The sequence below is a fragment of the Centroberyx gerrardi genome, chromosome 15 (assembly GCF_048128805.1).
Source record: "Centroberyx gerrardi isolate f3 chromosome 15, fCenGer3.hap1.cur.20231027, whole genome shotgun sequence".
NCBI classification, from domain to species: domain Eukaryota; kingdom Metazoa; phylum Chordata; class Actinopteri; order Beryciformes; family Berycidae; genus Centroberyx; species Centroberyx gerrardi.
Window position 1 is genome coordinate 30,319,268 of NC_136011.1, and position 27,334 is coordinate 30,346,601.

The 27,334-nt window shown below is 45.2% G+C and overlaps 1 protein-coding gene across 1 annotated transcript; it reads left to right on the forward strand.

Moving 5' to 3' along the window:
• The first annotated feature begins 1,355 nt into the window (after positions 1 to 1,355).
• LOC139932482 (uncharacterized) lies at positions 1,356 to 26,183 on the forward strand. Its single transcript, XM_078288655.1, has 21 exons — positions 1,356 to 1,982; positions 2,821 to 2,877; positions 3,637 to 3,818; positions 4,513 to 4,555; positions 4,928 to 5,053; positions 5,901 to 6,005; positions 6,295 to 6,513; positions 7,026 to 7,172; positions 8,160 to 8,366; positions 9,605 to 9,823; positions 9,944 to 10,090; positions 10,801 to 11,031; positions 11,298 to 11,444; positions 12,250 to 12,483; positions 12,731 to 12,835; positions 13,128 to 13,265; positions 14,995 to 15,102; positions 15,380 to 15,426; positions 15,833 to 18,422; positions 18,919 to 19,027; positions 25,303 to 26,183. The coding sequence occupies exons 1-21, from the start codon at positions 1,356 to 1,358 to the stop codon at positions 25,917 to 25,919; spliced, it is 6,405 nt and encodes a 2,134-aa protein (XP_078144781.1). The 3' UTR covers positions 25,920 to 26,183.
• Positions 26,184 to 27,334: the final 1,151 nt, after the last annotated feature.

Sequence of the window (27,334 nt, forward strand, 5' to 3'; positions counted from 1 at the left end):
TGTTCTGCATCTTCCCTCTGTAACGCTCTGATAGTTACTGTAATATACTTTTATAAAACTGAAAAGCAGGCATTAGGTATTAAAAGCGCTAAAATACCAGATTTCGACCATCTGTTGGGCTAAGTGAGTTGGTTTTAGGTTTTATTTTGGCTTTCATAAATGGAAAGGTGTTTTATACACGGAGCTTTTATTTTGAAAGTACCAGGCCGTCAGTGACTTGCGCTGTGTTCCAGCAGCTCAGGGTTGCCAGGTCCGCGTTTTTCCCGCGGAATTGGGCTACTTTTGAAGTGTTGCCGCGGGTTGAATTTTTAGTTCGCTGGTTGGGTAGACCTATTTTGAATGCAAATTACATGAATAATATCTAGAAATAAAAATCCATATTTTAAATGAAATAATTTATTTATACCCATATCCTACCAAACTGACTCCAGATCAGCACGTACACACATGCCAACACGCCACCCACGTACACACACACACACACACGTCAGTGAATTGGTCTACACCAGCGGTTCTCGACCTGGGGTCCGGGGACCCCCAGGGGTCCTTGAGGGGGTTCCAGGGGGTCCCCAGAAAAATGGGGAATATTTTAATTTTACTATTATTTCATTGACTAGAAGTTAGCCCAATGAGAGAATGTATAATAATGACTATTCTGTTCATAGGTTTCACACTCTTCACTGTTAATCTGCCAATCTACAGTATAGACAGTTATGGAATAACTAAATCTTATCAGACGGGATCCCTAAGACTACAAAAAGGTTGAGAACCACTGGTCTACACCACAGAGCTATATTTTATTTATGATAATATACTGTATCTAATTACACAAGGCCATTTTAGGACCTAGGTGAAAGAACTGTTTAGGGAAAACTGCTTTTAATGCTGGCACACTAAACATTTATGGTGTTATTTTGTAGATATTACAATACATTTGGCAATGATAGTAATGCTGTTGGACTTTAAAAGCAGTGTATATGGTTTGGCAGAGGCATATTTTGAGTTCTGGTATTGGGCTGGTTTTGATTGGCCGTTTTGCTGGTTTTGTCACACAGACCTGGCAACCCTGCAGCAGCTTCTTGCTGGTCTCTGCAGCAGACAGAGTTAGCAGAGAGCCTGGAAATCCACTGATAGTGAGGTCTGTGAGTTACTTTAATGTTATTATAGTCCGACAGTGTAGTTTATGTCTCTCTAGTCTGGTGAGTCCTGCATGGTCAGTCCTGGAGCCAGACTGCTGGTCTTCAGCCAGCTAGCCGTTAGCTAAGTTAGGTTAGCTAGCTGGCTACTTTGTTCCAGGCCGACACGGAGAGGAACTTTAGCATTTATTGCTAACTGTTTGTTTGAGCTTTAACTTCATGGGACGAGGAACCGGACCGAAGAAGCCCGGTCGGCCCATGGGCCCGCCGGGCGATGACGGACCTCCGTTCGACATGGGTCCGCCGGGCTGGGGGCCTCCGCCGCCCGGAGGCTGGGGCCCTCCGCCGCCCGGTGGATGGGGGCCTCCGCCTCCCGGAGGCTGGGGGCCGCCGCCGCCCGGTGGGTGGGGGCCTCCGCCTCCCAGAGGATGGGGACCGAGGGGGCCTCCGCCTCCGGGCTGGGGACCGAGAGATCACCCGCCTGGCTGGGGACCTCACCCCGAGGACTGGGGGCCTCATCCCGAGGATTGGGGACCTCCTCCCGAGGACTGGGGTCCCCCTCCGGAGGGCTGGGGACCCGGGGAGCCTCTCCCTCCCCCGGGCTGGGGACACCCCGGCTGGGGTCCGGACGGCCCGGACCCCTGGTGCCCCGAACCCGCAGGACCTCCGCCGCTGCCTCCGCCTCCTCCCGTCGGGTTTCCCCCTCCTCCGGACCCCGCGGCCTACGGACCGATGCCCATAACTGTCCCGCCTCCAAGCTGCGTCCCCCCGGCTTACCCCGCCTACCCGCCGCTGGTGGACGCCAACGGGTTTCCCACCCACCCGCCGCCCGGCTGGACAGGAGAGGTGAACGCTTTGCTCCGTCAGCTTCATCCAACACTCACAGTGTGCAGAATACTCCTGGTTCTCCTGCAGCTGGTTCAGGATCAGATCTCTGACAGTTTGTCCAAAACTTTGTTCTGTCACAAAAACACCTTTCCTACTGCAGTAGAAGTCAAAGTTCTGGTGTAAAAATCTCCTTCAGTAAAGTAAAAAGTGTGTGATTTAAAATGTCCTCAGAGTAAAAGTTCCTGAGTTCCTCTTTAGAACAGAGAACGTTGTTAGCTGTGATCTTTTCCATGTGGTTCTAACAGGAGAGAGGTCAGAGTTCAAACTAGATTCTTTTCACTGGAAACATTAGAAACGAGAAAATAAAGTGCAGAAACAAAGTAAAGTCAGATTCCTCTTCTCACTGTGAATGGATCCACAGTTTGTCAGTTTCTGTTGATCCAGTTTCTGTTGATCCAGTTTCTGTTGCTGATGGAGAGACACAATCTGTTCTGTGATGGATGGATTTAAAATGGACTGAAGGGGAAGTACTGACTTGAAATACTTAAAAAAAATAAAAAGTAAAAGTACACAAAAATGCTGCTCAATTACAGTAACAGGAGTAAATGTAATGAGTTATATTCTAAACATGTAGCTTGTTGTTTCGCTGCTAAAACAGTGACAGTGAAGTTGGATTGTGGAGTCGATGGATGAGAAGTGAGTTTCCTGTTGGTGAAGCTGTCAGCTGCTGGTCAGGTGACTGAGTTTTAGCGAATTAAAAATGTCTCATTTTGCTTCTTCTTCTTCTTCTTCTTCCCCTGAACCTGGTGCTTCCTGCTTCCTGCTTCCTGCTTCCTGCTTCCTGCTTCCTGTCCAGACGGCAGCGTACGTGGAGGAAGTGATGGTGAACCCGCCGCCGGAGCAGCCGGAGTGGGTGAGCGACGCTTCAGTCACAAGAGTCTGAATGACAATCCTGACCGAAAAAATCCCTTTTTATCTCTGAGGGAAAACAAAGTGCAAACTGTTACCTGTGTGACTGCAGGTCTGTTTTAAACCTTTTGGTGCCGGTTCAAGTCAAGCAGCTTTACTTCCACACACACTTCATACATGAAGGCACACACTGCTGTACACAAGGTGTATAAGACATGAGATAAGAAATACAGGATAAGATCAATAAAAAAACAAATAAAAAGAGGTAAAGTGTATGAGCAGAGAGAATAAATAAGAATAAATAAAGAATGAAAAAAAAAAAATCCAATGAAATAGAGTTTCATCCCCAAATAAGCCTGAAGAGTAAAAATCGAACAGTAAATGATGCATCTGCACTGCAGGGACATTTCTCACTAAACTGTAGTGTGCTGGGTGTTATTTAAAATGTCTTAAATTATTTTTATGAAACTCAAGACCATAAAAGCTCTTGAGTAAAGTGAAATATAACATTTGAAATCTGAATTCAGTTTTAGACATTTTAAAATGTCTTCTTCTGCTCAGACTGAAACTCTGATGGATCTGCAGCTGTTTTCATTTTCACATTTCCTTCAAGTACAAAACTGGTGTTATATTAAATTCTAACTGGCATTAAAACGACCTTGAAACTTAACTTAAAATGTAACCTGAAGCAGCGTGCGGGCGGCCGGGTCTGCAGGATGTGAGGCGGTTTCAGATGGATTTTCTTCTTCGTCTCTTCTTCCAGATAAAAGCGTTGATTTCGGCTCCAGAGAAGGAGCCGTCTCCCGCTCCGGTCGAGCCTGCGGCTCCTAAAGCCCCCGAGTCGCCGGTCGTCACCCAGCCGCCGCCCGCCGCCGCCCCCCCGCCGCCGGACCCCCCCAAGACCGTCAAACCGCTCGGCCTGCTGGGAAAACGAACCTTTGATAAGTAAGTCCGCTCTGTGGCAGCAGGTTTACAACCTGACGTTCACACTGATGCTGCAGAAACTGATGATAATATCAGTCTGATGTCTGATTATGATCCAGTTTGATTGATTACATATTTACTGTAGAACTGATCAATACACACTGGTTGTCTATGGGAAGACCTGAACCTGAACTGATTCTGATCAGACACTTTGATCAGATTCCACACAAGTATTCATGGATATATATTTTACTTGTAGTAGCAGTAACAATAGTAGTAGTAGCAGTACTTAGTAATAGTAGTAGCAGCAGTTGTAGTAGCACTAGTAGTAGTAGTAGTAGTAGTAGTAGTAGTAGTATTAGCAGTTGTAGTAGCAGTAGTAGTAGCAGTAGTAGTAGTAGTAGTAGTAGTAGTAGTAGTATTAGCAGTTGTAGTAGCAGTAGTAGTAGCAGTAGTAGTAGTAGTAGTAGTAGTATTAGCAGTTGTAGGGTTAGTAGGGTTGAAATCTGTTAGCAGCTTCAGTATAAAACTTTATTAAACTCATATTGTTAGAGGACTGAGACTCTCGGTGCCGTTATTTGGTGCCAGCAGAGGTCAGAGGTCAGAGGTCAGAGGTCGTTGTTCTCCCCTGGACAAACCAAACAACTGAAGGCAGAAAGTAACGCATGTGAACAGTGTGGTTGTGAACGCAGCCTGACCTGTGTGTGTCCTGCAGACCTCCTCCGGGACGCTCCACCGGGATCATCTCCTTCATCGGGGTAAGAACCCTCCGCTGCTCTGTGTCTGAGTGCTGTCTGGTCTGCCGGTCCAGATGTGATCTCTCATGGATCCTGTATAACTCTGCTCTGTGTCAGCGTGCTTTACTGCAACCATCCGTTAGTAAAGACAGAGTAAAGATGCACATCTGCACACTTTCCACTTTGAAGCTGCTGTATGTTATCTGTTGTATCTTCGGTGTTCTGTGTTGTTCTCTTCCTGTTCTCTTCCTGTTCTCTTCCTGTTCTCTTCCTGTTCTCTTCCTGTTCTCTTCCTGTTCTCTTCCTGTTCTCTTCCTGTTCCCCCGCAGCTTTCATCTGATCTTTAATAACAGAAATACAAACGATAATCAGAGTTTCCCGTCTTCCTCCCAGCCGACCTTCGGCTACGTGGAGAGAGAAGATCTGGAGAAGTTCAGCTTCAGCTTCGACGCGTTTTTCGGAAACCCGAAGGCGATGACGCCCGGGGTCAGAGTTCACTTCACCGCCTGCAAGGAGAAGGTGAGTCGGGAACGCCGGGTCGGTCGGGTTTCCGGTCTTCTGTTCCTCAGCCGGTCTGGACTCCTGCACCTGCGCTCCCGTGTGTGTGAACCCTCCTTTTGACCTTTTGTCAGAAGAGAAGACACCAAGAGCGAAACACTGTCCATAAAACAGTTGCTGGTGTCAAGAACGGTTCTGCTGGGAACCAGAGAGTTAGATCATGAAGACAGATCCTGGCCTCTAGTGCTGGAACATGCTACATGTAAAAAGATAATACCAAACAGACTTTTTACAGTGAAAAATATTATCAACACCAGCAGTCAGTCTGAACCTGAATGTTCTGTTTCATTCTCTTAAAGCGTTCTGATCTAAAGGCTTGAAATGAGTTTCTTAGTCAAATATAAATAGTGAAGTTGATCCTGTGTATGAATTTCTTTCCATCAAGGCAAAGAATCTAAAATATAAGATAGTTTTGATTTGTTTAACACTTTTTTGGTCGCTGCAGAATTTCATTTGTGTTATTTCATAGTTTTGAGTCTTTACTGTTATTCTAACATGTGGAAAATAGTAAAAATAAAGAAAAATGTGACGTGTCCAAACTGTTGACTGGTAGTGTGTGTGACCTGATGAAGGCATGGAATCCAAAACGTACTGCAGAAAGTGTGACTTGGTGTTATATTTTGAGAATGGCGGTGCAGAAAAGCCTGAAACTGGTGTGTGTGTGTGTGTGTGTGTGTGTGTGTGTGTGTGTGTGTGTGTGTGTGTGTGTGTGTGTGTGTGTGTGTGTGTGTGTGTGTGTGTGTGTGTGTGTGTGTGTGTGTGTGTGTGTGTGTGTGTGTGTGTGTGTGTGTGTGTGTGTTCTGAGCAGAACAGCCAGATAGCGACGGACGTCAAAGTGGCTCCAGGAGGAACGGAGAACGTGGACACTGAGATCTACGAGGCGGTGGTGAGCCAGCCCATCCTGGACCCGCAGGTCAGCTCTCATCATCATCTTTATTTATATAACATTTATTTATATAACACTATGGCTGCAACTAACCATTATTCTAATTATCCAGTAATCTATCAGTTATGTTTTCAATTACATAATCACTGTAAATCACTTGGTCTATAAAATGTAGAAATAATAATTGTAAAATGTAAAAAAACGAAAGAAAAATGTACTGAAGCATTAACCTGTAAGAAGTATTTTAAGTCGGAGCGAGGCTGTCTGACCTCTGACCTCTGACCTCTGACCTCTCTCGGTGTTTGGGGTGTTGCAGCCCGGCGAGCGTCAGTACCCCGGTCAGGTCCACGCCAACATCGGGGCGCTGAGGACCAACCTGACGTTCGACAGGAAGGACTGCGGCGTGACGCTGCTGAAGAACGACCAGGTGCTCATCAACCTGCTGACCGACATCGTCAGCGAGAGGCGCAGAGCCACCAACATCAAGCCCAAGATCCCCGCGACCTTCAAACACACCAAGGAGACCCGCGAGACGGTGAGGGACTGCTACATCTCACGTTTTAGATTCTGTCCTTGATGGAAAGGCAAAGGCTTTGGAAAGAAATTCATACACAGGATCAACTTCACTGTTTATATTTGTCTAAGAAACTCATTTCAAGCCTTTAGATCAGAACGCTTTAAGAGAATGAAACAGAACATTCAGTCAGGTTCAGACTGGCTGGTAGAGCTGCAACTAACTAATATTTTCATTATCAATTATTGATTCTTTTTTCAATTAATTCATTCATCATTTAGTCAAAAATAAAGACAGATGTCCATCTCAGTTCAGAGTCCAAAGTGATTCCACAAAATTCCGTCACATCTAACTTGAAACATCACTCAGGTTTCTCTTATTCCTGTGATCAATAAATTATAATCATCTGTCCTTCAAGGGGGTCGAGATTAAGAGGTGTGTGTGTGTGTGTGTGTGTGTGTGTGTGTGTGTGTGTGTGTGTGTGTGTGTGTGTGTGTGTGTGTGTGTGTGTGTGTGTGTGTGTGTCTCTGCAGGGCGTCATCAGCAGCCTGGCGGACGGCGAAGGCGTCATCCAGTCGGAGGAACACGGAGAACTTCCGTTCGACGCGAAGGAGAACCTGAGCGACGTGGAGTTCAGCGCCGACGACGTCGACGAAGACGTGGAGTTCACCGTCGTCACGGTGAGGAGGCCGGCGCCGCGCAGGGGGCGGGGCTTACTCTGCCCTTTCACTTGACAAGTTATTGTGGGAATATTCATGGGAATATTTACTGCGGGGGAATAATAATACTTGGAAATATTCTTATTAAAGAAAAAGTCACATTATATCATCTTAGATCATTACAAAGATTAGAATGAAAATACATTTTTATGTTGGAAATACAGAACTTTTCATCATTAATATCACTTTTTAAAACACATTTTTGCAGACTGGCTTTTCTCGACCAAGTCAACTTTGAGTCAGTCAAGTCCCAAGTCTAAATATAGATTACCAAGTCAAGTCCAAGTCAAGTCCAAGTCATTAAAGTCAAGTCTCAAGTCTAAATGTAGAACAGCAAGTCAAGTCAGAACAAATCAAGAGTCCAGTATCAATTTAATATCTTAAAGAAAAGTAAATATCTAGGACTTTTCAATGCAATATGGTTTTAATAGGATAAAAACTTGGTAAGAGCATCATGAGTTTGATTTCTAGAATCAGTTTCAACTTCAATAAATTCAATCATTCCATACAAATTCAGAAAACAGAATTTAAATTCAGTCGTCCGCTGGAACAAATCTCATCACTTTCAATCTAAGTCATTTACACAAACACAAGATCTCAAGTCAAGACTTTAGAAACCTTTTCAAGTCATCAAAGTACAAGTCAGAGTCAAGTCCCAAGTCACCAGAACCCAAGTCAAGTCAAGTCTCAAGTCTTCTCTTCATGCAGCAAGTCAAGTCTCAAGCAGTTCAAACTGAGACTCGAGTCCAAGTCATGTGACTCGAGTCCCGACCTCTGGTAGCTGGTTGCAACTTTTTGTAGGTTGCATTTGTAATTCATCTCTATAACTTTTATAGTTTATCTTCTTGGATGACGATGATGATGATGATGATGACGATGATGATGATTGGTCTTCTGTCTGTCGGTGTGGAGTTCATCAGCATCACCGTGTGTGTCGTGTTGTTCCAGGTGCGAGGAGAGAAGCGGGCGGTGCGGATCCGGCGGGTGAAGGAGCCCCTCCTCCTCACCCTCTGCACCTCCTCCCCCCCCGCCCACGCCGGCAGCCCCCCCGCCGCCGCCAAGGCCGGCCTCCCCAAACCGGACCTGGGGCCCAACCTGAGGCTGGACCCCGAGCTGTACGAGGGCGTGGTCAGCCAGCCCATCATCGAGCCCACGGTGAGCGCCGGTCTGATGTCATCCAGCAGAAGATCCACCAGACTCCTCCGAATTTAAAATGAGGAGTTGAAGACGTTTCGCCTCTCATCCGAGAGGCGAAACGTCTTCAACTCTTCATTTTAAATTCGGAGGATTGAGTTCATATTCTTTTCTTTTTGGACACTGTAGTGTACAGCATGTTCAGTACTGTAGGCGACCAGCATTAAGCTAAAAGTGAGAAAATGAGAACTAGTATCAGCTGTGAGGCCGAGGGTTCGTTCATTTGACCTTTGACATAATGACCGTCTCACCCTGGCAGCCCGGTTCAGAGGTCAACCCCCCCCCCACACACACACACACCAGTTTCTCCCTCTCTTTCAACTATTGCATAATAATAATAATTAATCAAAAAATATATATACTGAACAAAAATATGAATGCAACATGTAAAGTTTTGGTCCCGTGTTTCATGAGTTAAAATATCCCATTAATTTTCCATGAAAAGCTTATTTCTGTCAAATCTTTGTTTAAATCTTGTTAGTGAACATTTCTCCTTCCTCCCAAATTTCTCTCAAATGGAGGTGGGGGGGGGGGGGGGGGGTCCTGGTGGTTCAGCGGTCGGAGGTGTGACCCATGTGACCGGCGTCCTGGGCAGCATGAGGAGAGTTTCTGCAGGAAGTCGCTCCACTGCTGCTTCCTGTTCCCTCTCTAACAGATGCTTTCTGTCTCTGAACACTCGCTCTCTTCTTCAGTTTATTTTCAAAAAACCAAACATTCGCCATCTTGTGTGAACCAGCATTTAAACTTCCCACTCTGACAGTTTACGTTTTTTCTTTTTTGTTACTTTATTTCTGTTATTTTAACGGTTTTTAACAAAAGTCGATAACATGAAAAGGCAGCAGTCGGTTCCCAGGAAACATTTTCTTTTTCCCTTTTTAAACCGACATGTCATCTCTCTCTCTCTTCAGTCTGTTTCTCTCTCTACTTTCATCTCTCTAATAAAGAGTTAAGTGATGTTAAGAGATGACCTGACCCGTCTCTCTGCCCCGTCTCTCTGCCCCGTCTCTCTGCCCCGTCTCTCTGCCCCGTCTCTCTGACCCGTCTCTCTGCCCCGTCTCTCTGCCCCGTCTCTCTGCCCCGTCTCTCTGCCCCGTCTCTCTGCCCCGTCTCTCTGCCCCGTCTCTCTGACCCGTCTCTCTGACCCGTCTCTCTGACCCGTCTCTCTGCCCCGTCTCTCTGACCCGTCTCTCTGCCCCCAGCCGAACCTGCAGGGTTACCCGGGTCAGATCCACGCCAACATCGGCCCCATCAGGACCAACGTGACGTTCGACCACCGGGACTGCGGCGTCACGCTGCTGAAGAACGACCACGTGTTGATCAACCTGCTGGTCGACATGGTGACCAGGAAGAGGAGAGCCGCCAACATCAAGCCCAAAATCCCCTTCACCTTCAGCTACACCAAGGAGAAGAGGGAGAAGGTGAGACGGCTCGTTCACATTCAGAATAAAACACAGAAAGAAAAGTCAACTCGGGGAAACGTTTGGCCGCTCGGCCGCCGCGGGTGTCGGGTTGTGATGTCGTCACCGGTTGTGTTTCAGGGCGTCATCAGCAGCCTCGGCGCCAGCGAGGGCGTCGTCCGGTCGAAGGAACACGACGACCTTCCCTTCGACATCGGAGAGAACTTCAGCGACACCGAGTTCAACGCCGACGACGTCGACAAGGAGGTGGAGTTCACCGTGACCGTGGTGAGTTCGGCGGCTGGAACGTCCTCTCTCTCTCTCTCTCTCTGTCTCTCTCTCTGTCTCTCTCTCTGTCTCTGTCTCTCTCTCTCTCTCTCTCTCTCTCTCTCTCTCTCGTCTCTCTCTCTCTCTCTCTGTCTCTCTCTCTCTCTCTCTCTCTCTCTCTCTCTCTCTCTGTCTCTCTCTCTCTGTCTCTCTCTCTCTCTCTCTCTCTCTCTCTCTCTCTCTCTCTCTCTCTCTCTCTCTGTCTCTCTCTCTCTCTCTCTCTCTCTCTCTGTCTCTCTCTCTCTCTGTCTCTCTCTGTCTCTCTCTCTGTCTCTCTCTGTCTCTCTCTCTGTCTCTCTCTCTCTGTCTCTCTCTCTCTCTCTCTGTCTCTCTCTCTCAAACACCCAGACAGCTCCCTGCTGGGTGTTTGGTGATCATCTCGAAACGGTTAGCCGATCGGAACGGAGGGTCGTGAATATTAATGAGCCTTAAAGACACGGAGACAGAAACGGCCTGTTCTTGGTAAGGCTCAGAGAGATGCTGGAAAATGAACGTGGAGAAATGGATTGAGAGTGTTTCTGGTTCATGACACCACACACACAGCTTTGAATGGACAGAAAGACACTAAATAAAACTCTGGACAGTGAGGATATGAGACATCAAATCTGCTCCGTTTGAAACCTGCTGAGTTTACATTTTCTGTCTCATCTTCTTCTGGGTTTGTTTTGCAGGTGAAAGAGAAGAACAGAGCGATCAGACTGAGGAGGCTGAGAGCGGTGGAGGACAAAATCCTGGAGGAGCAGAAAAAACGAGAAGAGGAAGAGAAGAGGAAACTGGAGGAGAAGAAGAGACGGGAGGAGGAGGAGAGGAAGAGACGGGAAGAGGAGGAGGAGAGACTGAAGGAAGCAGAGAAGAAGAAGAAGGAGGAGGCGGCGGCAGCGCTGGCAGCAGCCAAGAACAAGGTGAGAAACTGTCTGTCTCTCTGTCTGTCTGTCTGTCTGTCTCTCTGTCTGTCTGTCTGTCTCTCTGTCTGTCTGTCTGTCTCTCTGTCTGTCTGTCTGTCTGTCTGTCTGTCTGTCTCTCTGTCTGTCTGTCTCTCTCTGTCTGTCTCTCTGTCTGTCTGTCTGTCTGTCTGTCTCTCTCTGTCTGTCTGTCTGTCTCTCTGTCTGTCTGTCTGTCTGTGTTTTTAAAGTCTCTATATAAATAAAGTTTTCCTCTTCCTGTCCAGTGGACGCCGCTGGGCTTCAAGATGACCGACCCCGAGACGTCGGACGACATCAGCAAGGAGCGCTTCGAAGGAACCGTCCTCAAGTCCGTCTCCGGGACGCGCCGGGAGGTCAAGGAGGTCAAGGAGGTCAAGGAGGAGCCGGAGGAGGTAGAGGAGCGAAGTCTCACAGTAGAGCTGAACTCAGACCAGCTGGTTCAACTGGAAACTGGTCGAGACAGTTTGCAGTTGCTTCTCTCTCTCTCTCCTCGATATATTACGTAAACATAAAGCACAGCGATGTTCATTCACAACATTGACAAGAATAATAAACAAAGACTTAACTTGATATCCTGACAGCCTGTGCAGGGCTGAGGATCCATCTTAGGTATTTGTATTCTAATCGACTCTTTTTCACCAACACACATCCTTTAAATTAAAAAAATACATGAAATTTGAAGTTTCATGAAATAATATCATATAAATAGCAACAACACTTGAATCAGTATATCTGGACACACAGACTCAGTACAGAAACACATCAAATCTGCAGTAGCTTCTAAATTATATTCTGAATTTTTGCAGAATTCGTTGTTATATTCTTACTTTCCGGACCTGTTGGCTCTGCATGTGACCGACCAGACTGCAGCAGGGCTTCTCTCTCTCCTGGTTTTCCCTCAGAATGAATGAATGTGGGTTTTCAACATGATGTAGACCAATGATTTCTCAACCCGGGGGTCGGGACCCCCCATGGGGTCTCAAGATAACTTTGGGAGGTCGAGAGGTGATTTATGGGATAGGAAAAAAAACAATTTCTACTATACGAATGTATTGTCATGTCTATTTTTTCTGTTTTTGCGATTTTTTTTTTTGCCAAGCAGACGACAGAACTGGATGTTTTTGGGTGATAAAAGCTCAGTGCGATTCATCCTGACCTGAAGAGACTCGGCCTCATGAAATATCTGTGTTCTTGCAGGTCAAAATTACGGAGGAGGAAGATGGAACAAAAGGAGGACAGGGAGAAAAAGATGGAGAGGGAGGAGAAGAGACGAAGGTGGAGGTGAAGCGGGAGGATCAGGCGGTCGGAGGCGGAGCCGGGCCGGGCGCCGAGTCGGGCCGGCTGGTGATGACCGTCGCCGGGCAACAGAAACAGCTTCCCTTCGGTCCGGACGACCTGCTGACCACCGCCACCATGATGGACGGAGACAAGGTGACGCTCCGTCCGTTCACACGCGATCTGTGATGCGGCGATTATTATTATTAATGTTAAAATAGATACCAAGAGTCGTGTTGCCTTGTTGTTAGCCAGCCGTCTTTCTTTCTTCTTCCACACTCCTTTCTTTGAATAATCAGCTGCCGTGGCAGCGGATGAGAAAGTTAGTTCTGTGTGTCGAACAGTTGGTTCGTCATGTTAGTTTCCGTCCTGAAGCCGCTGCTCTGGTCTGTCTGAACTGAAGGTGCGGTTCAACATCGCCACCCGCCGGGAGACCAGAGAGGAACGGGCGACTTACGTGGAAATTCTCCCCGACTCGTTCGAAGAGTCGACCGAGCAGCGCAGACACGTAAGAACAAGACGTTTAAAACGCTCGTCCTTAATTATTATTCTACCTCATTATTTAGTCTGAGTCTGCCACCTCATGAGAGAGATTTAAGATGCTAAGAATAAAGGAACATGTTTACATTGATTTTTAAAGGGTCCCTATTATAGGAATTTAATTGTTCCTCTAGATATACTTCAATAAATATATAATTCAATTCGATCCAGTTCAGTTCAGTTCAGTTCAACCAAAAATATTCTTTCCCAAAAGTGAAAATGAAAGGTAGATGTGGAGTGAAGTTGTGTTTCCCCTCCAGGGAATAGTGATCGAGTTCTCGGACGACTCGGGGCTCATTAAATGCACCCAGAACCCGCAGCTCTACTTCAACATATCAGAGGTGATGGAGAAGAAGAAGCTGGAGCTGAATGAGAAGGTGGAGTTCAGCGTCGTCCCGGTGAGTTTTCCTCATCCTCCTCATCCTCCTCATCCTCCTCATCCTCCACCCATTTACATTACATTACATTATAGTTGTTTATCTGACTCGTATACTCAGACGTAGAATGAGTGCCTCAGTAGAAGAAGCTTCGATTTCTAGATTTCCAGAAACCATTAGTAAGGAGTCAAAAGTTGTTCCTAATGTTTTTTAAAATGTTCCAGCAGTGAGCGCTGAGCTTGGCTGCTGGTGCAGAGAACTGTCTGTGAAGTAGTGATGACAAAATGAAAGCTGTATAATAATCCAGCTGCATAAATCACAAAGTGCGGCTGCAGCAGCGAAGAGCTTCCCATCCGTAACGCCTTACATAGTGTTACAGTAATCAGATTACTTTTCTGTGGTAACGAGTAACTTAACACGTTAGTTTTTCAATTTATGTAATCAATTATTAGTTACTTTCTCAAACTTACATTTCGCTACTTTTATTTTTGTTTCAAATGGTTAAATGTTTAGTTAGTGCAAATTACAAAAAAATGAAGGTATTGTACACTACATGATGTTATTAAAGCAGACTGGAGGTTACGACTCGCTTTTTCAGATCAATAAACTGCAGAACTTGGAAATATTCACATTACTTTGAACTGATCAAAGAGAAGGATAAGAACATTACTGTTAACTAAGTTTAGCTTTCACTGTCATACCTAAGATTTGAATAGAAACAGTAGTTAGTTACTTCAGGCTGTGTCCCAGACGTGATGATTAGTGATGATTTCTGTACAATAAGAGTGATGACATCACCAGAAGACGTATTTTAAAGGCATGATTTTAAGTACTCTAACAAGTTACTTTTAATAAATACTAACTTAGTAAAGTAACTAGTTACTATTTAGGGAAAGTAATGAAGTAAAGTAACTAGTTTCAAAAGTAACTTTCCCCAACACTGTCCCCCACTAACTGAGATGCCGTACATTCGCCCAATTTGCATCTCACCCGGGTCGCCATGGCAACATGGCAGCAGAGCAGCCCAGACTTCCTCCGGCTCCTCCTGGGGGATCCCCAGGCGCTCCCAGGCATGCTGGGAGATGTAGTCCCAGCAGCATGTCTTGGGTCTACCCCGGGGTTTTCTCCCAGTCGATCTTCTTGGAGATCCTCTCGAGTCGCTGAGCTCCTCGCCCTATCGCGAAGACTGAGCCCCGAAACCTAATTTCGGCTGCAAATACCCGCGATCTCATTCTTTCATTCGATTTGCCCTTTTTTCCCAAATGAAATTCTGAAGCTGGGTAAGTACATGGCGTTATGGAGTGAAATACAAAACTGTCTCCTAAACAGCAGCAGAGAAAGCTGGACTCACCAATGTTAGATCTTTTCCTCTCTTGTCCCTTTGGTTTCCTTTAGTATAAAGCATCACAGACCGTCCGGAGCTGTGGCAGGTGACTGACGTCACCTTATAGGATTTCTAGGGATTAAAGTTCGCTGCATGGACGAAGTCCAAGGCGCTCTGAATCCATTAAGGAGAGAAGAGACTAAAAGCTTGACATTTAAAAAGCCTTTATTGTCATGACAATGTCAATTGTCTCTAGTGCTAGATGTAGTCTTCCAACACCACATGGGGCATTATAATCAGCTATTCAACAAAATATTAAACATTTGTACACAGAGAAATACTGTTCATGGAAATTGTGCTACATGTCAGAGAGAATAGTTTAATGTATTTTCTGGGTAACAAGGGATCGTGTTTCATTTCTCCCAGCATGAAACAGCTGAGGGGGGGAACCAGGCCATCAGGATAAAGCGTTACACCGAGAGCGTTTTCCTCCCTGTCCGCAAACTGGGGGGAGTCGGGGCAAGCAAAGGAAAGGTGAGGACGACGACATTTATATTTATCTGATAATGTTTAGATGTGGGCAAGAATTAATAATAAACCCTTTTTCATTCTATTTTTCTACGTTCATTCATGTTCATTGCGGCTGGACTTTAATGATTTTGGATGTCGCCTCTTATAAGTTGAATAATGTACCTGAGCAGCTTATAACAGACCTCAGAATGCATATTTTAATGTACTACTGAGAACACACATTTGAACACAACATTGAGCTAATGTTAACTTTGCCTTAAATTTTTGTCCCCTGCGGTAGATGACCATCAAGCTGACAACAGACACAAAAGGTTCAGAGGAAACGCAGTGAGTTGTTAATTCATTTATTCATGTTTTGTTGCAACAGAATCAGACCAACATGGCAGGCTACATAAGAAGCCATGACAAGGGCCTTAACATGAAATAAGATTTATACTTAATCACTATGAGGAATTTGGGGAGTCATCAGCAGCATAATATGACACATGACAATAATCCCAAAATTTAAAGAACCAATAAAAATAATTCTCTCTCCAGAAAGTAAACTTATTTACATATTCACATATTTCACCATGCTATTTAAAAATATTTAACTCAGTAAAATGGATTGTGTCAGATATTTCATATATTGGCATGTTTTACAGGATAATGTTAAAACGTTAAGAAGAAACAAAGTAATTCCAATTAAGAAAGTAAAACCAGTCTGTGACGTCTCTTACTCTTCACATTTCAGCAAGGACAAACCAGAGACAGACAAGCTGAAGGCGGTGGTGAAAAATCTGAGGGCACAGGACAGCAAGGCCAGCGCTGGCCGAAGGGATTACAGCGCTGGTCGGCGTAGATATGGCCGGAGCAGGAGCAGGAGTAGGAGCAGGAGCAGGAGCAAGAACAGGAGTAGGAGCAGGAGCAGGAGCAGGAGCAGGAACAGGAACAGGAGCAGGAGTAGAAGTAAGAGCAAGAGTCCGCCCAGGGACCAGTTTGGCCGTTACATCAACAGGAAACGCAGCACTAGCCGCGACCGTAAGGGCGGCAGGAACAGGCGTAGCCGAAGCCAAGAGAGGCCGCACAAGCGCAGCCGGAGCCGCAGCAGGAGCCACAGCAGGAGCAGGAGCAGGGAGAGGAGCAAGGACAGAGCCAGCAGGAAGAGGAGCAAAAACAGCAGGGAGCGGGTAGAAAGTCACAAGAGGAGCAGGGAGGCGAGCCCTCCTCCCAGGCGTGGAGGAGTAGTCATGGACGATGAGCTGGCAAGGAAGAAGAGGGAGCTAGAGGAGCTGAACGAGATGATCGCCTACAAAAAGTCTCTGGTGGACATGGACCCCAGAGGCCTGGACCCTGGACAGAGGACCTGCATTGACTATGACCACGGCAGGATCGCGGTCCCACTTACCGAATACAAACCGGTCCGCTCCATTCTGAAGAAACGATCAGACAGTTCTGATTACCGTTACCATCCACCTTCTCTCGACCACATTAAACCCTATGATGACCCTGAAAGATCCAGTTATGACAGGCCATACGATAGTTCTTACCACGATCGGCCGTACGGTGACCGTTATGGCGACCGTCCCTACGGTGATCGTCCCTATAGTGATCGTCCCTACAGCGACCGTCCCTATGATGATCGCCTCTACGGTGACCGCACCTATGCTAGCCATGCCTATCCCAGCCGCCCTTACACTGATCGCTACGATGTCTACGATGAGCCCTATGATGACAAGTACTATGACCAGCCATACGCTGACCAACCCTATGACCACCCGTATGATCCTTCCAAGCAGAGCCAGTCTCCAGAACCCCGTGGTTCCTCACCTACCCCTCAATCCAGCCAAGCTCCTGCCCCTGCCTCCGCCACACAACAACCTCCCACAACCCAACCTTCTTCCACTGCCTCCCTTGCTGCTGTTTCATCTACCCAACAACAACCTACGTTTAGCCAGCCACGTTTCAGACCTCCTTCTCCCAAAGAACCTCCACCTAGAAGCCCCTCCCCCAAACCGAACAACCCTCCTGTACAAGCTATCCCACGGCAGCCGTCTCCAAGTCAGACACCGCCTCTCAACCGTTTCCTTGACATCCTTAAGAAAAGGGTGGATCCGAATGTGCCGTCACCATCAGAAGACGTTGCCGACACTGATGACCTTTTGCCTCATGAGCGAGCCATCCAAGATGGCAGAGGCTTCTCACGGATTGTGGGATTGGCTCAAGAGCAGCCCAGCAGCAGCAGCATGCCCCTCGAAGAGGAAAATAAGAAATCGAGCCCCAAGAGGTCCTCAATGGAGAGGACAAGTGAGGAAAGTAAGAGCAAGTCGGAACCCTACGACAAGATCCAGAGTCTTCTCCGGACCATTGGCCTGAAGCTAGCCACAGGAGATGTCTCCAAACTGGCCAGCAGAGCCCAGGAGAAACTTTACACCATGCAGGAGAAGTCTTCATCAACAGAAAGAGAGACTTACCATTCATCTCAAGAGGAAGAGCGGCGAGTGAGTCGAACTGGTTCCGCTGAATTGGAACATGTCCATTCCCCCTCTCCTGCCAGGTCTTCCAGCTTAGAGCCACACAGCAGACATAAAGTCGTCTCAGAGTACGAAGGCTTCCTGGATCAACTTGAGTTGGAGGCACTAAAGAAGGCAAAACAGATGCAGAGTCTTACCAAGACAATAGGGAGCGCACCTGATCACCCACCTTCCACCACTCCCTCTCCCATACCTCCTCCCAGTCCTCCCTCCACTCAATACCAACAGCAACTGCCAGGCTCCTCCCATCCAGCCCTACCATATGCCTGGCCTCCTGCAGGCACTATCCAGTATCCCTCAGTACAGAGCTCCACAACCCTCAACATGGGCACCCCTCTTGCGGCTGGTCAACCAATCCAGAGGTTTGGTCCTCCTCCAGGACCTCCTCCTGGACCCCCTCCACGGCGGCCACTTGGATACCCTCCTTTTGTTCCACCCACCAGTCAGCCCACTAGCACAGTCCTTCCCTTTTTAGGCCAGCCTTCAATGGCTCCAACCCCTAGCTCTTCCAGTCCTTTGCAGCCTTTACCCAGCGCCCCGGTAGTGCCAACACCACCAACACCCGAGGTTGTTCCGCTGCTGCCGGTAACGACAAGTCCTACAAGTGAAGGCCCCCACCACACAGCCATCTCTACGACAGTGGCTAGATGCCTGAAGGTGATAGAGACGGTGAAATCTCTGGCTGGACAGACGCCAGCCAAACCGGTCAAATCGGTCCAGTTTAGTTTACCCACAGAGTCTCCATCAGTCTCCAGTCTACAGACCTCAGCAGAAACAGATGATGATATCAAGGCCAAGCAGAAGGAAAAGGTAAAGGCCCAACTTGTTTTAATTCGATTTAAACATTAGTGTAGGTTCAGGGTGGAAATTTACCACCAATTGATAAATGTGTCTGGTAACTTGTCTGGTAGATTAACTTATCAACCATTTGCACTAAAAGTGGCTGGTGAATTTGGTGACTAACCAGCTCCTGTGGCCAGTGAACAGAAAAGTTAGTTTTCTTCTCTGTGTAGTATACCTGAGTGTTTTATGCTGTTTATATACTCTGTGGATAGTGCCATATTCATTGATTTTGTATTTGAAGAATTCTGCTTGGCATTTCTAACTATTTCAGACATCCAAATATTTTAGTATTCTGACCTGCATGCATTCCCAAGCGGTCTAGACAGTACAAGTTAAGAAAAGTGTCATCTAATTAGAACCTTATGTCATGGAAAACTTAAAAATCACTGTAGACCATCATGTTTCAGCTCCATAGATTGAAGCCTTCACAAGGTGTGTGTGTCTGTCTGTGTGTGTGTTGCAGTTGGAACAGTATAGCCAGCGGATTTTGGAGAAGAGGGAGCAGCAGTTTAAGGAGATGCAAGCCCGCAGGAAACAAGAGAAAAACAAGGACACCGCTCTGATCTCACCAGGTATTAAACATACTTTGGATTAATCTAGCCAGACACTATGCTCTAGCAACGAGCACGGTTTGAATTATAGGAATGTTCGAGACTAGTACGGAGTAGGGTTACGTTCTTGGCAACTACAGACTTCTGCTAGTACTTGAAAGACATAAATTCATTTTAACATTAACACTTTAAAGTTGCATGTGTTTTTATATTATATTGAAAGGCTGAAGACTAAAGATAATCAGTTTGTTTTAATTTTCTTTGTCTAGACAAGTCCTTTTAGCCAGCTAAATTAGATTCCCCTCTCCCAGACAGTTATCCAGGCTCTGAAAAGAGCAGCTCAGAGATCGTTCATTAGCCATGTTTCCACAGCAGGACCTCCTGGGTTGTGATTTTTCAAATTTTTTTGAAACGGAAACATACAAATGATTAGTAAGGTCTAATTTAACTCAGTTAGGCCCTGCAGTGGCGACCAGGCTAGGGTTAAGGCTAGGCCTTACACGCATTGCAATGTTAGTGATCAGTTTTCTCCACAAAGCCACAAACTGTGCCTTAACCAAGCACAGTGGTCCGTCGCAACTATCAAGAAAAGAAGACTTCTGCAAACCCGACTCCACTAAGTAAACTCCTTTTCATGTAGTGATCATTCACAAGCAGTTTTTTGGTTTAATAATCTACTTAAAAAGGGACTCGCTTTAGCCCATAAAGCAATATACTGAGAATGTAAGGTTAAGAGTCAGTGTTTCGCAATAGTCAATCTAGGCAGCCTGATATTTTAAAAGTGTTTTAAGTTTTCAGCTTAGTTACAGTTACACTCAGTGGCCACTTTAGTAGGTACACCTGCTGAAGTCGAGGTTCAGTTACTGTTCGTTAGAAGCAGGCTAGAAGCTGATTTAAGGGACTTAAGGGAAGGAGAATGGCAAGACTTGTTAAAGCTAACTGGTATGCAAATAGGTATGCAAATACCAGCTCAGTGCAACAGCGATGTGCAGAAGAGCATCTCAGAACCACAACTCATTGAACCCTGAAGTTGATGGGCTACAGCAGAAGACCATGCCAGCTTCCATTTCTGTCAGCTCAGAACAAGAAGATGAAGCTACAGCGGGCATATGATCACCAAAACTGGACAACTGAAGAGTGGGAAAAGTCGCCTGATCCAATGAATCCTGGTTTCTTTTCCAATGTGCTGATAGCAAGGTCACAATTTCGCTTGAACAGCATGAATCCATGGATCCATCCTGCCTGGTGTCAACAGTACAGGCTGCTGCTGGTGGTGTGATGGTGTGGCGAAGGTTTTCTTGGAATCGCATCAGACCATTTAGTACCAATGGAGCATCGTTTGAACACCACAGCAAACCTAAACATTGCTGACCAGCCACATTCCTTCATTGTCAGTTTAGCCTTTTTCAAATGGAAACTTCGAGCAGAATAAAGATAGTTCAGGAACATGAGAGTGACTTTGCAAGTTTCCTCAAATGGCCTGTACAGTCCCCACATCTCAACCCAACAGAGACCTTTGGGATCTGGTGGAACGAGATGTTCGCAGCACAAATGTGCCACCAAAAAATCTTCAAGAAAACAGCGTCCAACCCGGTACTAGCTAGGTGTAACTTAAAAAAAAAGGTCACTGAGTGTATACAGGCTACAGCTAGCTATAACTGCCATTGATGCCATTATTAATTTTGGCTTTAAGCTAGTGTTCCTTCAGAATGACTGTCCAGGATAGAGATGTCATCTCAAACCTGCTACATCCTGCTTTTTAAATAAAGCTAGAGCGCCGTTTCAAAGAAGACTCAAGACTGTGTGATGAAGACCAAGATAAAGGACAAACTCAACTCACGGCTCAGTCTGTACTACTGTCTGTAGTACTAAGTCGTAGCACTAAGTATGTAGTACTAAGTCTGTACTACTCATTTCTACTTACGGTTGGCTAGCAGCTCTCTCATGTTGACTAGTTAGATAGCAGTCAATGTCTGTCATGTTCACTATACTTCAGATATTTAGATCGTGCTTTGTACAGCTCAAGGCTGATTGCACATGGACTAAGTCTAGTCCAGGACTAAATAAGCCCTTTAAGCAGGACTAGGTCAAAATGGCTTTCACAGACATGGCTTAAAATAATCGTAGCCTTAGTCTAGTCAGGATGGCCTAGATGTAAATATTCTAGGGTTGTAGTGTTGATAGAGAATGTTAAGGGCTAGTCCAGGACTACATACCCACTAAGAAGAGGGCAACAAGTGTAAATACAGATTAGTCCCAGAAACTGGTATATCTGAATAGTAGGAGTGTTTTCTCCAAAGGATCTTGATTTATGTAAATTGTATACATGTATGTTGTTAAGGTGTCACATCATTTCAATTTTCTAATTATTTCTTACACAACTCAGTTTCTAACCCTTATTCCAAAGAAACAACAAAAATGCTTACCTTTTATAAAGAAGCAACTAGGTGCTACACCTGTATGTGATTTTTTTCTTGATTTTATTCGTGGACTCCATCTGTATCGAGCTGAAATGTAAGCCATGTTCATGAAAGCCATGTAAGTGTTTAATTTTAGCCATTCCAGGTTATCGTCTTCTCCTGGCATAAATTATGTTTAGTGCAACTTGCTGTCTTCTTTAGCCAGGAGGAATTTACTGAGTTAATTTGGTATGTTCATTGCTAGTATGTCAAGTTTTACAGACATATTTTATTTTTTAGAATGTTTACAGGAATTTTCCGTTACACATCCAAGGCATTGGTTATTTTGCTTTAGATACACTTGGATGAGTCTTTGAGCTAGGTTTTAGTAACTTTGTTCAGGGTAAGTCATTTTGTTTTGTCATGTTTGTGTTGTAAACTGAGTGAAGTGTAGCAGTGTTCTCCAGCTACCAAGAAAAGGGACGATTTAACAGAAGACCCAGAAGACTACTCCTAATTTTGACCACGCAAAGTAAAGCCTACTTGATAATTTGCAGTGATAGATTGCTAGTATTTTACATGCTGAATTGATCTGTTCAGATGAGAACCAGTCAGTCTCCCAGCAAGGTAATTGTATGGAGTATGTGTACTAGAGTATTTTTACGATACACTGGAAAAGCTAGTATTGCTAGAAGAGAGTTCATGCCATGATGAGCTGTTTCCCTTGATGCCAGGCCCTGGGGTATGATGTCACTGATGGTCAGAAATCAGTTTTTCAATAATGCTGATGATGGACTAGATTAACTAAAACTGGCAACTGTAGTTGCTCACAACTCTTTTTATTATATCTCTGATGTGACATCATATCCCAGAGCGTACGTATCTGCTCTGTTGGACTGCTAACCCTTAGATTGAGTCTTAGTGTATATATAGTTCCTCTAGCTTATTTTAACAGCATAGCTCCATGTTACATGTTTCACCATCAGTTAAAGATGGGTTTTCATTACATATAGTAGATGGCACTGGTCAACAGTGTTGTAGTCGAGTCGCCAAACTTTGAGTCCAAGTCAAGTCCCAAGTCCTCAATTAATGGGTGAGGATCTCATGTGCTTCAGACGATTTATACCAAGAACCTGGTGCTCACTGAGTAGGACAGTCAAGTGATTCAGATTCCCTGGGCAACTTCAGTAGGACTTAACCTAAAGGAGAGTCTGGAGCACTCAGATTAATTTCAGATCCTGGAGGATTTGTGCCAATACTGTTTGACTGGGATGAAGACGCAGTAGCGTCAAGTCTTGCACCTTTTAATAAAGTATCTGAAATGAATCCGAGTGCTCCAGACTCTCCTTTAGGTCAAGTCCTAATGAAGTTCCCCAGGGACTTTGAATCCCAAGTCCGAGTCACCAAGGTTAAGTACATGTCGGGTCTCAAATCCATAATACTCGAGTCTGAGTCACCAGCTGATATCTGTGACCTAATCTGCTGGATATTTAATGTTAGCTCTACCGTTAGTCAGCTAACATGATGTTAGCTAGCTAGTTCAAACACTTCAGGGTGCGTCCTCGACAGATGGCGGTTTAAATTTGAGGTTGTCCTTCATCTGTCACTGACTAGCGATGTTCTCCCTCCCAGGCAGTGTGCTCAGCGCTCTGCTCCCTCCTCCTGTCAGTGTTTGTGTTGTCAGATAAATGTTCAGCCTCTGTCTACATGCAGGCCTGAAAAGATGTGGAGCCGATGTCTAAGTTAATCAAGTCTCGAAGTTCAAGTCCAAGTTCTCAGTGCGCAAGTCTGAGTCATCAATATTCAAGTCTGAGTTGAGTCAGGAGTCATCAAAATTGGGACTTGAGTTGGACTCGAGTCTCAGTCCAGGACTCGAGTACTACAACACTCATAGATATCATAGGTTTTTAGCTAGGGTACAGATACATGTAATCTTTTTGCCATGATCTTCCCACATATAGATATATAATATATGTGATTGTCAGATTCCAGGGCGGCTCGGGTCCATTTTTGAGATTGCTCAGTTTCTGAATCGACACAATTTTTTGACGGCTGTTTTTTACGCAGTTAGTCAGGATGTGAACACAATATTGTTGCAAGCTGCAGTTCAATCACCCAAATGAAAGTAGGTCATCCTTCACTCTTCTCACTGCTTTAGTGCATTAGATTGATCATTCTCACACAGCAAGCCTCATCTGTGCAGTCAAATACGCCGGCCCAGGTAATCGCTGTTCTAGTATCGGTAGTGGATGGATAACCAGGCTACTGGTTTAGTACAGTTTGGTTCAGACAGAAAGTGGAAATGCTGAGGTCCAGTATGGAGTCTGGGAACAGAAATGGAAATGACCAAATGTCCCTGTATATGATTGCCAAGATAAACTGTAGATAAACTGTAGCAGGGCAGAAAACTGAGTTTTCATCCATCGACCAGCAGCTCGTAGTTTCCAGAATTCAGAAGACACTTCGACCAGCTGATTTCATCTTCTGAATGGGAAAATAAGCTTCCTAATGCTGGTTGGTGGAAGAAGACAGGCACAGTATGTGGCCAGCGGCTGGTGGAAACTTTTCACCCTTAATGTTTGACAAAATTACATTTTTACAAAAGAAAGTGTCACAACTCACTGCCAAGTGTTAATTTTATTTATTTGAAATTTAATTCCATTTTCCTTCTCTAAACTACATACTGGGCCCTGAATGAATTACAGTTTAGACAAAAAGAAATTTGTTAGAATAAGGTAGAGTAGAAGACTCTAGAAGATTATTATTATGAAATTTTAATGAATTGAAAAATTGGATTACGATTTTTTTTTTATTATTACTGTTGGCATTTGTATTGCCGTCATGTTGGAACTGTGTCTATGTACAGCCAGTATTGACAAATGAGGTTTGTAGATAAACTCAACAGTTGTTAGCTAGGGAGATGTTATAAATACACCGCTTAAAGCTATTTATTTTATTTCAGGGCTCAAATCTCTACTTTGATTTGAAAATGTTTTAACAGAAATATAGTTTTGATGTCAGTGTATTGGTCAGTGTGACTCTCTCGAAGGGCCTGGATTGAAAAACATAGTTGTGTTGCATTTTAAGGTGGAATGTTGTTGTCTTGACGATCAAGGTAGGTGATCATCTTGATCCCTTCACTGCGTTACTGAATCAGACTGAGAGTTTTCAGGTAACTGTATTGAGTTACAAGTTCATCTCTAAAGTCAAAATGAAAACCTGTTGAATATAATTTTTGTAAATACTCGCATAGACATGTTTACCAAGAACATTTTTCTATGCAGTACTTAAGATATCTTTTGCTCTTTTTAATTATGGAATAGTATTTCTTGTTATCCCCATGTCCGCTCTGTAAAGTTAACTGTCAACATACAAACTCTAAAGTAAAGGAGTCAGAACATAAACCTGGATGTTTGACTGGTTTAATACTCATTAACTTACCTACTGTGATCATTTTAGTCAATTACATCTTAGAAGATTCATTACAGTAACTAGATAGCTAGATTCATGCTTCAAATTCCAAAATAAAAAAACAGCTTCAACAAATATTTAAATTTTTTGAGGTAAACGGATCAGAGAATGCTGCAGAGTTTATGGTATGATGATGATGACTGTTAATAAAAAAAAGTGTTCACTAAGTTAACAAGTGAGAAGGAATAAGGCATTTAGGAAGAGCTGCAGCCATGTTGAGAGGGAAATTTCACACAGGACTCGGTCTTTATTTTGGTGCTGCTAGCCTGAACAGAAACTTAGTCAAAGTTTCAGAAGCCTGATGCGTTGCCCTCGTCCAATGAAATCGTTTCCTGGACCATGGTAAGAGATATTTAGGGATCAACTAAAGCAGAAGAATCCCCTCGAGGTTTTCTGACTTATTAATGCGTTCTGTTGACTTTCTAGGCAAGCCAATCAGCAGCGAGCCGAAGAACGTTTGGATCTGCGGTCACTCCCTGGTGTACTGGGCGGAGTCCAGGGCCAAGTCTCCGGAGGTAGGTATGCAGCTGGGCATGGAGCCCAGCAGGGTGGTGGTGTGGTGGAAGGGGGTGCAGGGCATGACCTGGCCCCAGCTGCTGCCCCAGCTGCACCAGCTGAAGATCAAGTGGCCCAACCCCGACGTTCTCATCATGCACCTGGGCGGAAACGACCTGAGCACCGACAGCCCCACCGACCTGCTGGCCTCCGTCAGGAAAGACCTGACCTCCATGAGGAGCATCTTCCCACAATGCCTCCTGGTGTGGTCCAACATCCTGCCTCGCCGGGTGTGGCGGCACTCGACCGACAACCACGAGGTGGACCTGGTCCGAACCACGGTGAACCGCAGGATCCACAACATCATCGCGGAGCTGGGCGGCACCGCGCTGACCCACGACAACATCCGGTGCGGATCCAACACCGGTCTTTACCGGGCCGACGGCGTCCATCTGTCGCCCAAAGGCATCGACACCTTCAACCTGAACCTGCAGGATTTTCTGGAGAAGTGGGAGATGGAGATGAACAAGGCTTCTGAGACCAGTTAAGAGCCGTCTTAACGTTTATGAGATTGTTCTTGTTTTATGTTTTTACTTGTTTTCATTTCTCATAATAGCTAAGTAGTTGCATTGGTGGAAAAACTGCAGTTACTTTACTCACAATAACAAAATTCCACCTGAAGAGCATCCAGTTATGTTGCAATACTGCAGTCGTGTTTTGGTGGTTTTAGCTTCCCATGTAGAAACCTTCAGCTGTAATACACAGGAAATATGTGTTTGTCTGACTGGGAACAATAAATTGGATATCAAATACTCTGCTGTGAATCTCATTCATCACTTTAATGAACCAGATGTAAGAACCTGCATTTATTGGAAGTTATGTTCAAAGAAGAAGCCAAGATATTTGGGTAAAATCAACCATTTTGTTAACTTGAACTAATTAATCTAATATTTCACATACATTTGATAATGTTACACATGCACAGTCGTTACTACTACAGGTAGATGGGTTCATTTGATCAATAATGTATATTCGTGCATTTATAATTTTTCATTGTATTAGTTTTTCGGTTAAAGAGCCGAACAAGTAATTCACAGACGTGTTTTTCGAGAACTCGTTTGCTGTTAGTTGTCAGTGAGTTTCCTGCTGTGTTGTGGCTGTCCGGCCGACCAGGTGAGTTTTCTCTCTGCAGGTTCAACCAGCCTGAGTCAGCAGGTACAGACCTGAGCTGAACTCACCGGTCCGGTCCGGTCCGGTCCGGTGTTGCGCTCGGTTAGGCAGCAGAGCGTACAGAGCGGCCGGACCTCACCGGTTCGATCCCCGCAGCGGGCCGCGTGTCGATCGGTCCGAGTTCCCTTGAGCGAGACGCTGAACCTCCTGCTGCTGGCTGCCTCTGACCTCTGACCTCTGACCCTTCTGGTGAAATGTGGACATGTATATGCGTCTCAGGATTTGCCAAGCAGCAAGTATTTTCCAGTTACACTGGGAGTGAAGATGGTGAGTGAAGGGCTCTTAAAAAAAACAGCATTAGCTTCGCATAATTCTGTATTAAACCAGTAAGTAAAACCAACAGCGTAGATAAGTCTTCATTTACCTACAGTAGCACTGAAAACCTGAGGAATATAAAACCTATCTAACCTAGTCCCGCCTTCTGCCTCAGACTTCTCCTCATTGGTCGGACGGGTTTCCACACATTTCACTTTAAAATAAGAATAGCAGAGGAAGCGCTGTTTGAGAGTCTAACGGATTATCCTGCTTGTCTTTGGTCACCACATGTGGCGATTTATTTTCATTACTTATAAATAAAATGTTAATCCATAAAAGTTACTTACTGCAGCTTTAACTCCATGAACACTTCTAGACACTCTGTGCTCTTATTAGAAACATACAGTATACACTCAGTCCGCTCTTACCAACTCCGCCTGCTCCTTCACAACCTCATAGATGGATAGATAGATAGATA

Bases quoted from the DNA above. Each gene is read 5' to 3' on its own strand.
- LOC139932482 (XM_078288655.1), top strand. From the start codon at position 1,356: ATGGGACGAGGAACCGGACCGAAGAAGCCCGGTCGGCCCATGGGCCCG. The intron at 7,173-8,159 runs GTGAGGAGGCCG...GTGTTGTTCCAG, and splicing joins TGGAGTTCACCGTCGTCACG to GTGCGAGGAGAGAAGCGGGC. The intron at 8,367-9,604 runs GTGAGCGCCGGT...CTCTGCCCCCAG, and splicing joins AGCCCATCATCGAGCCCACG to CCGAACCTGCAGGGTTACCC.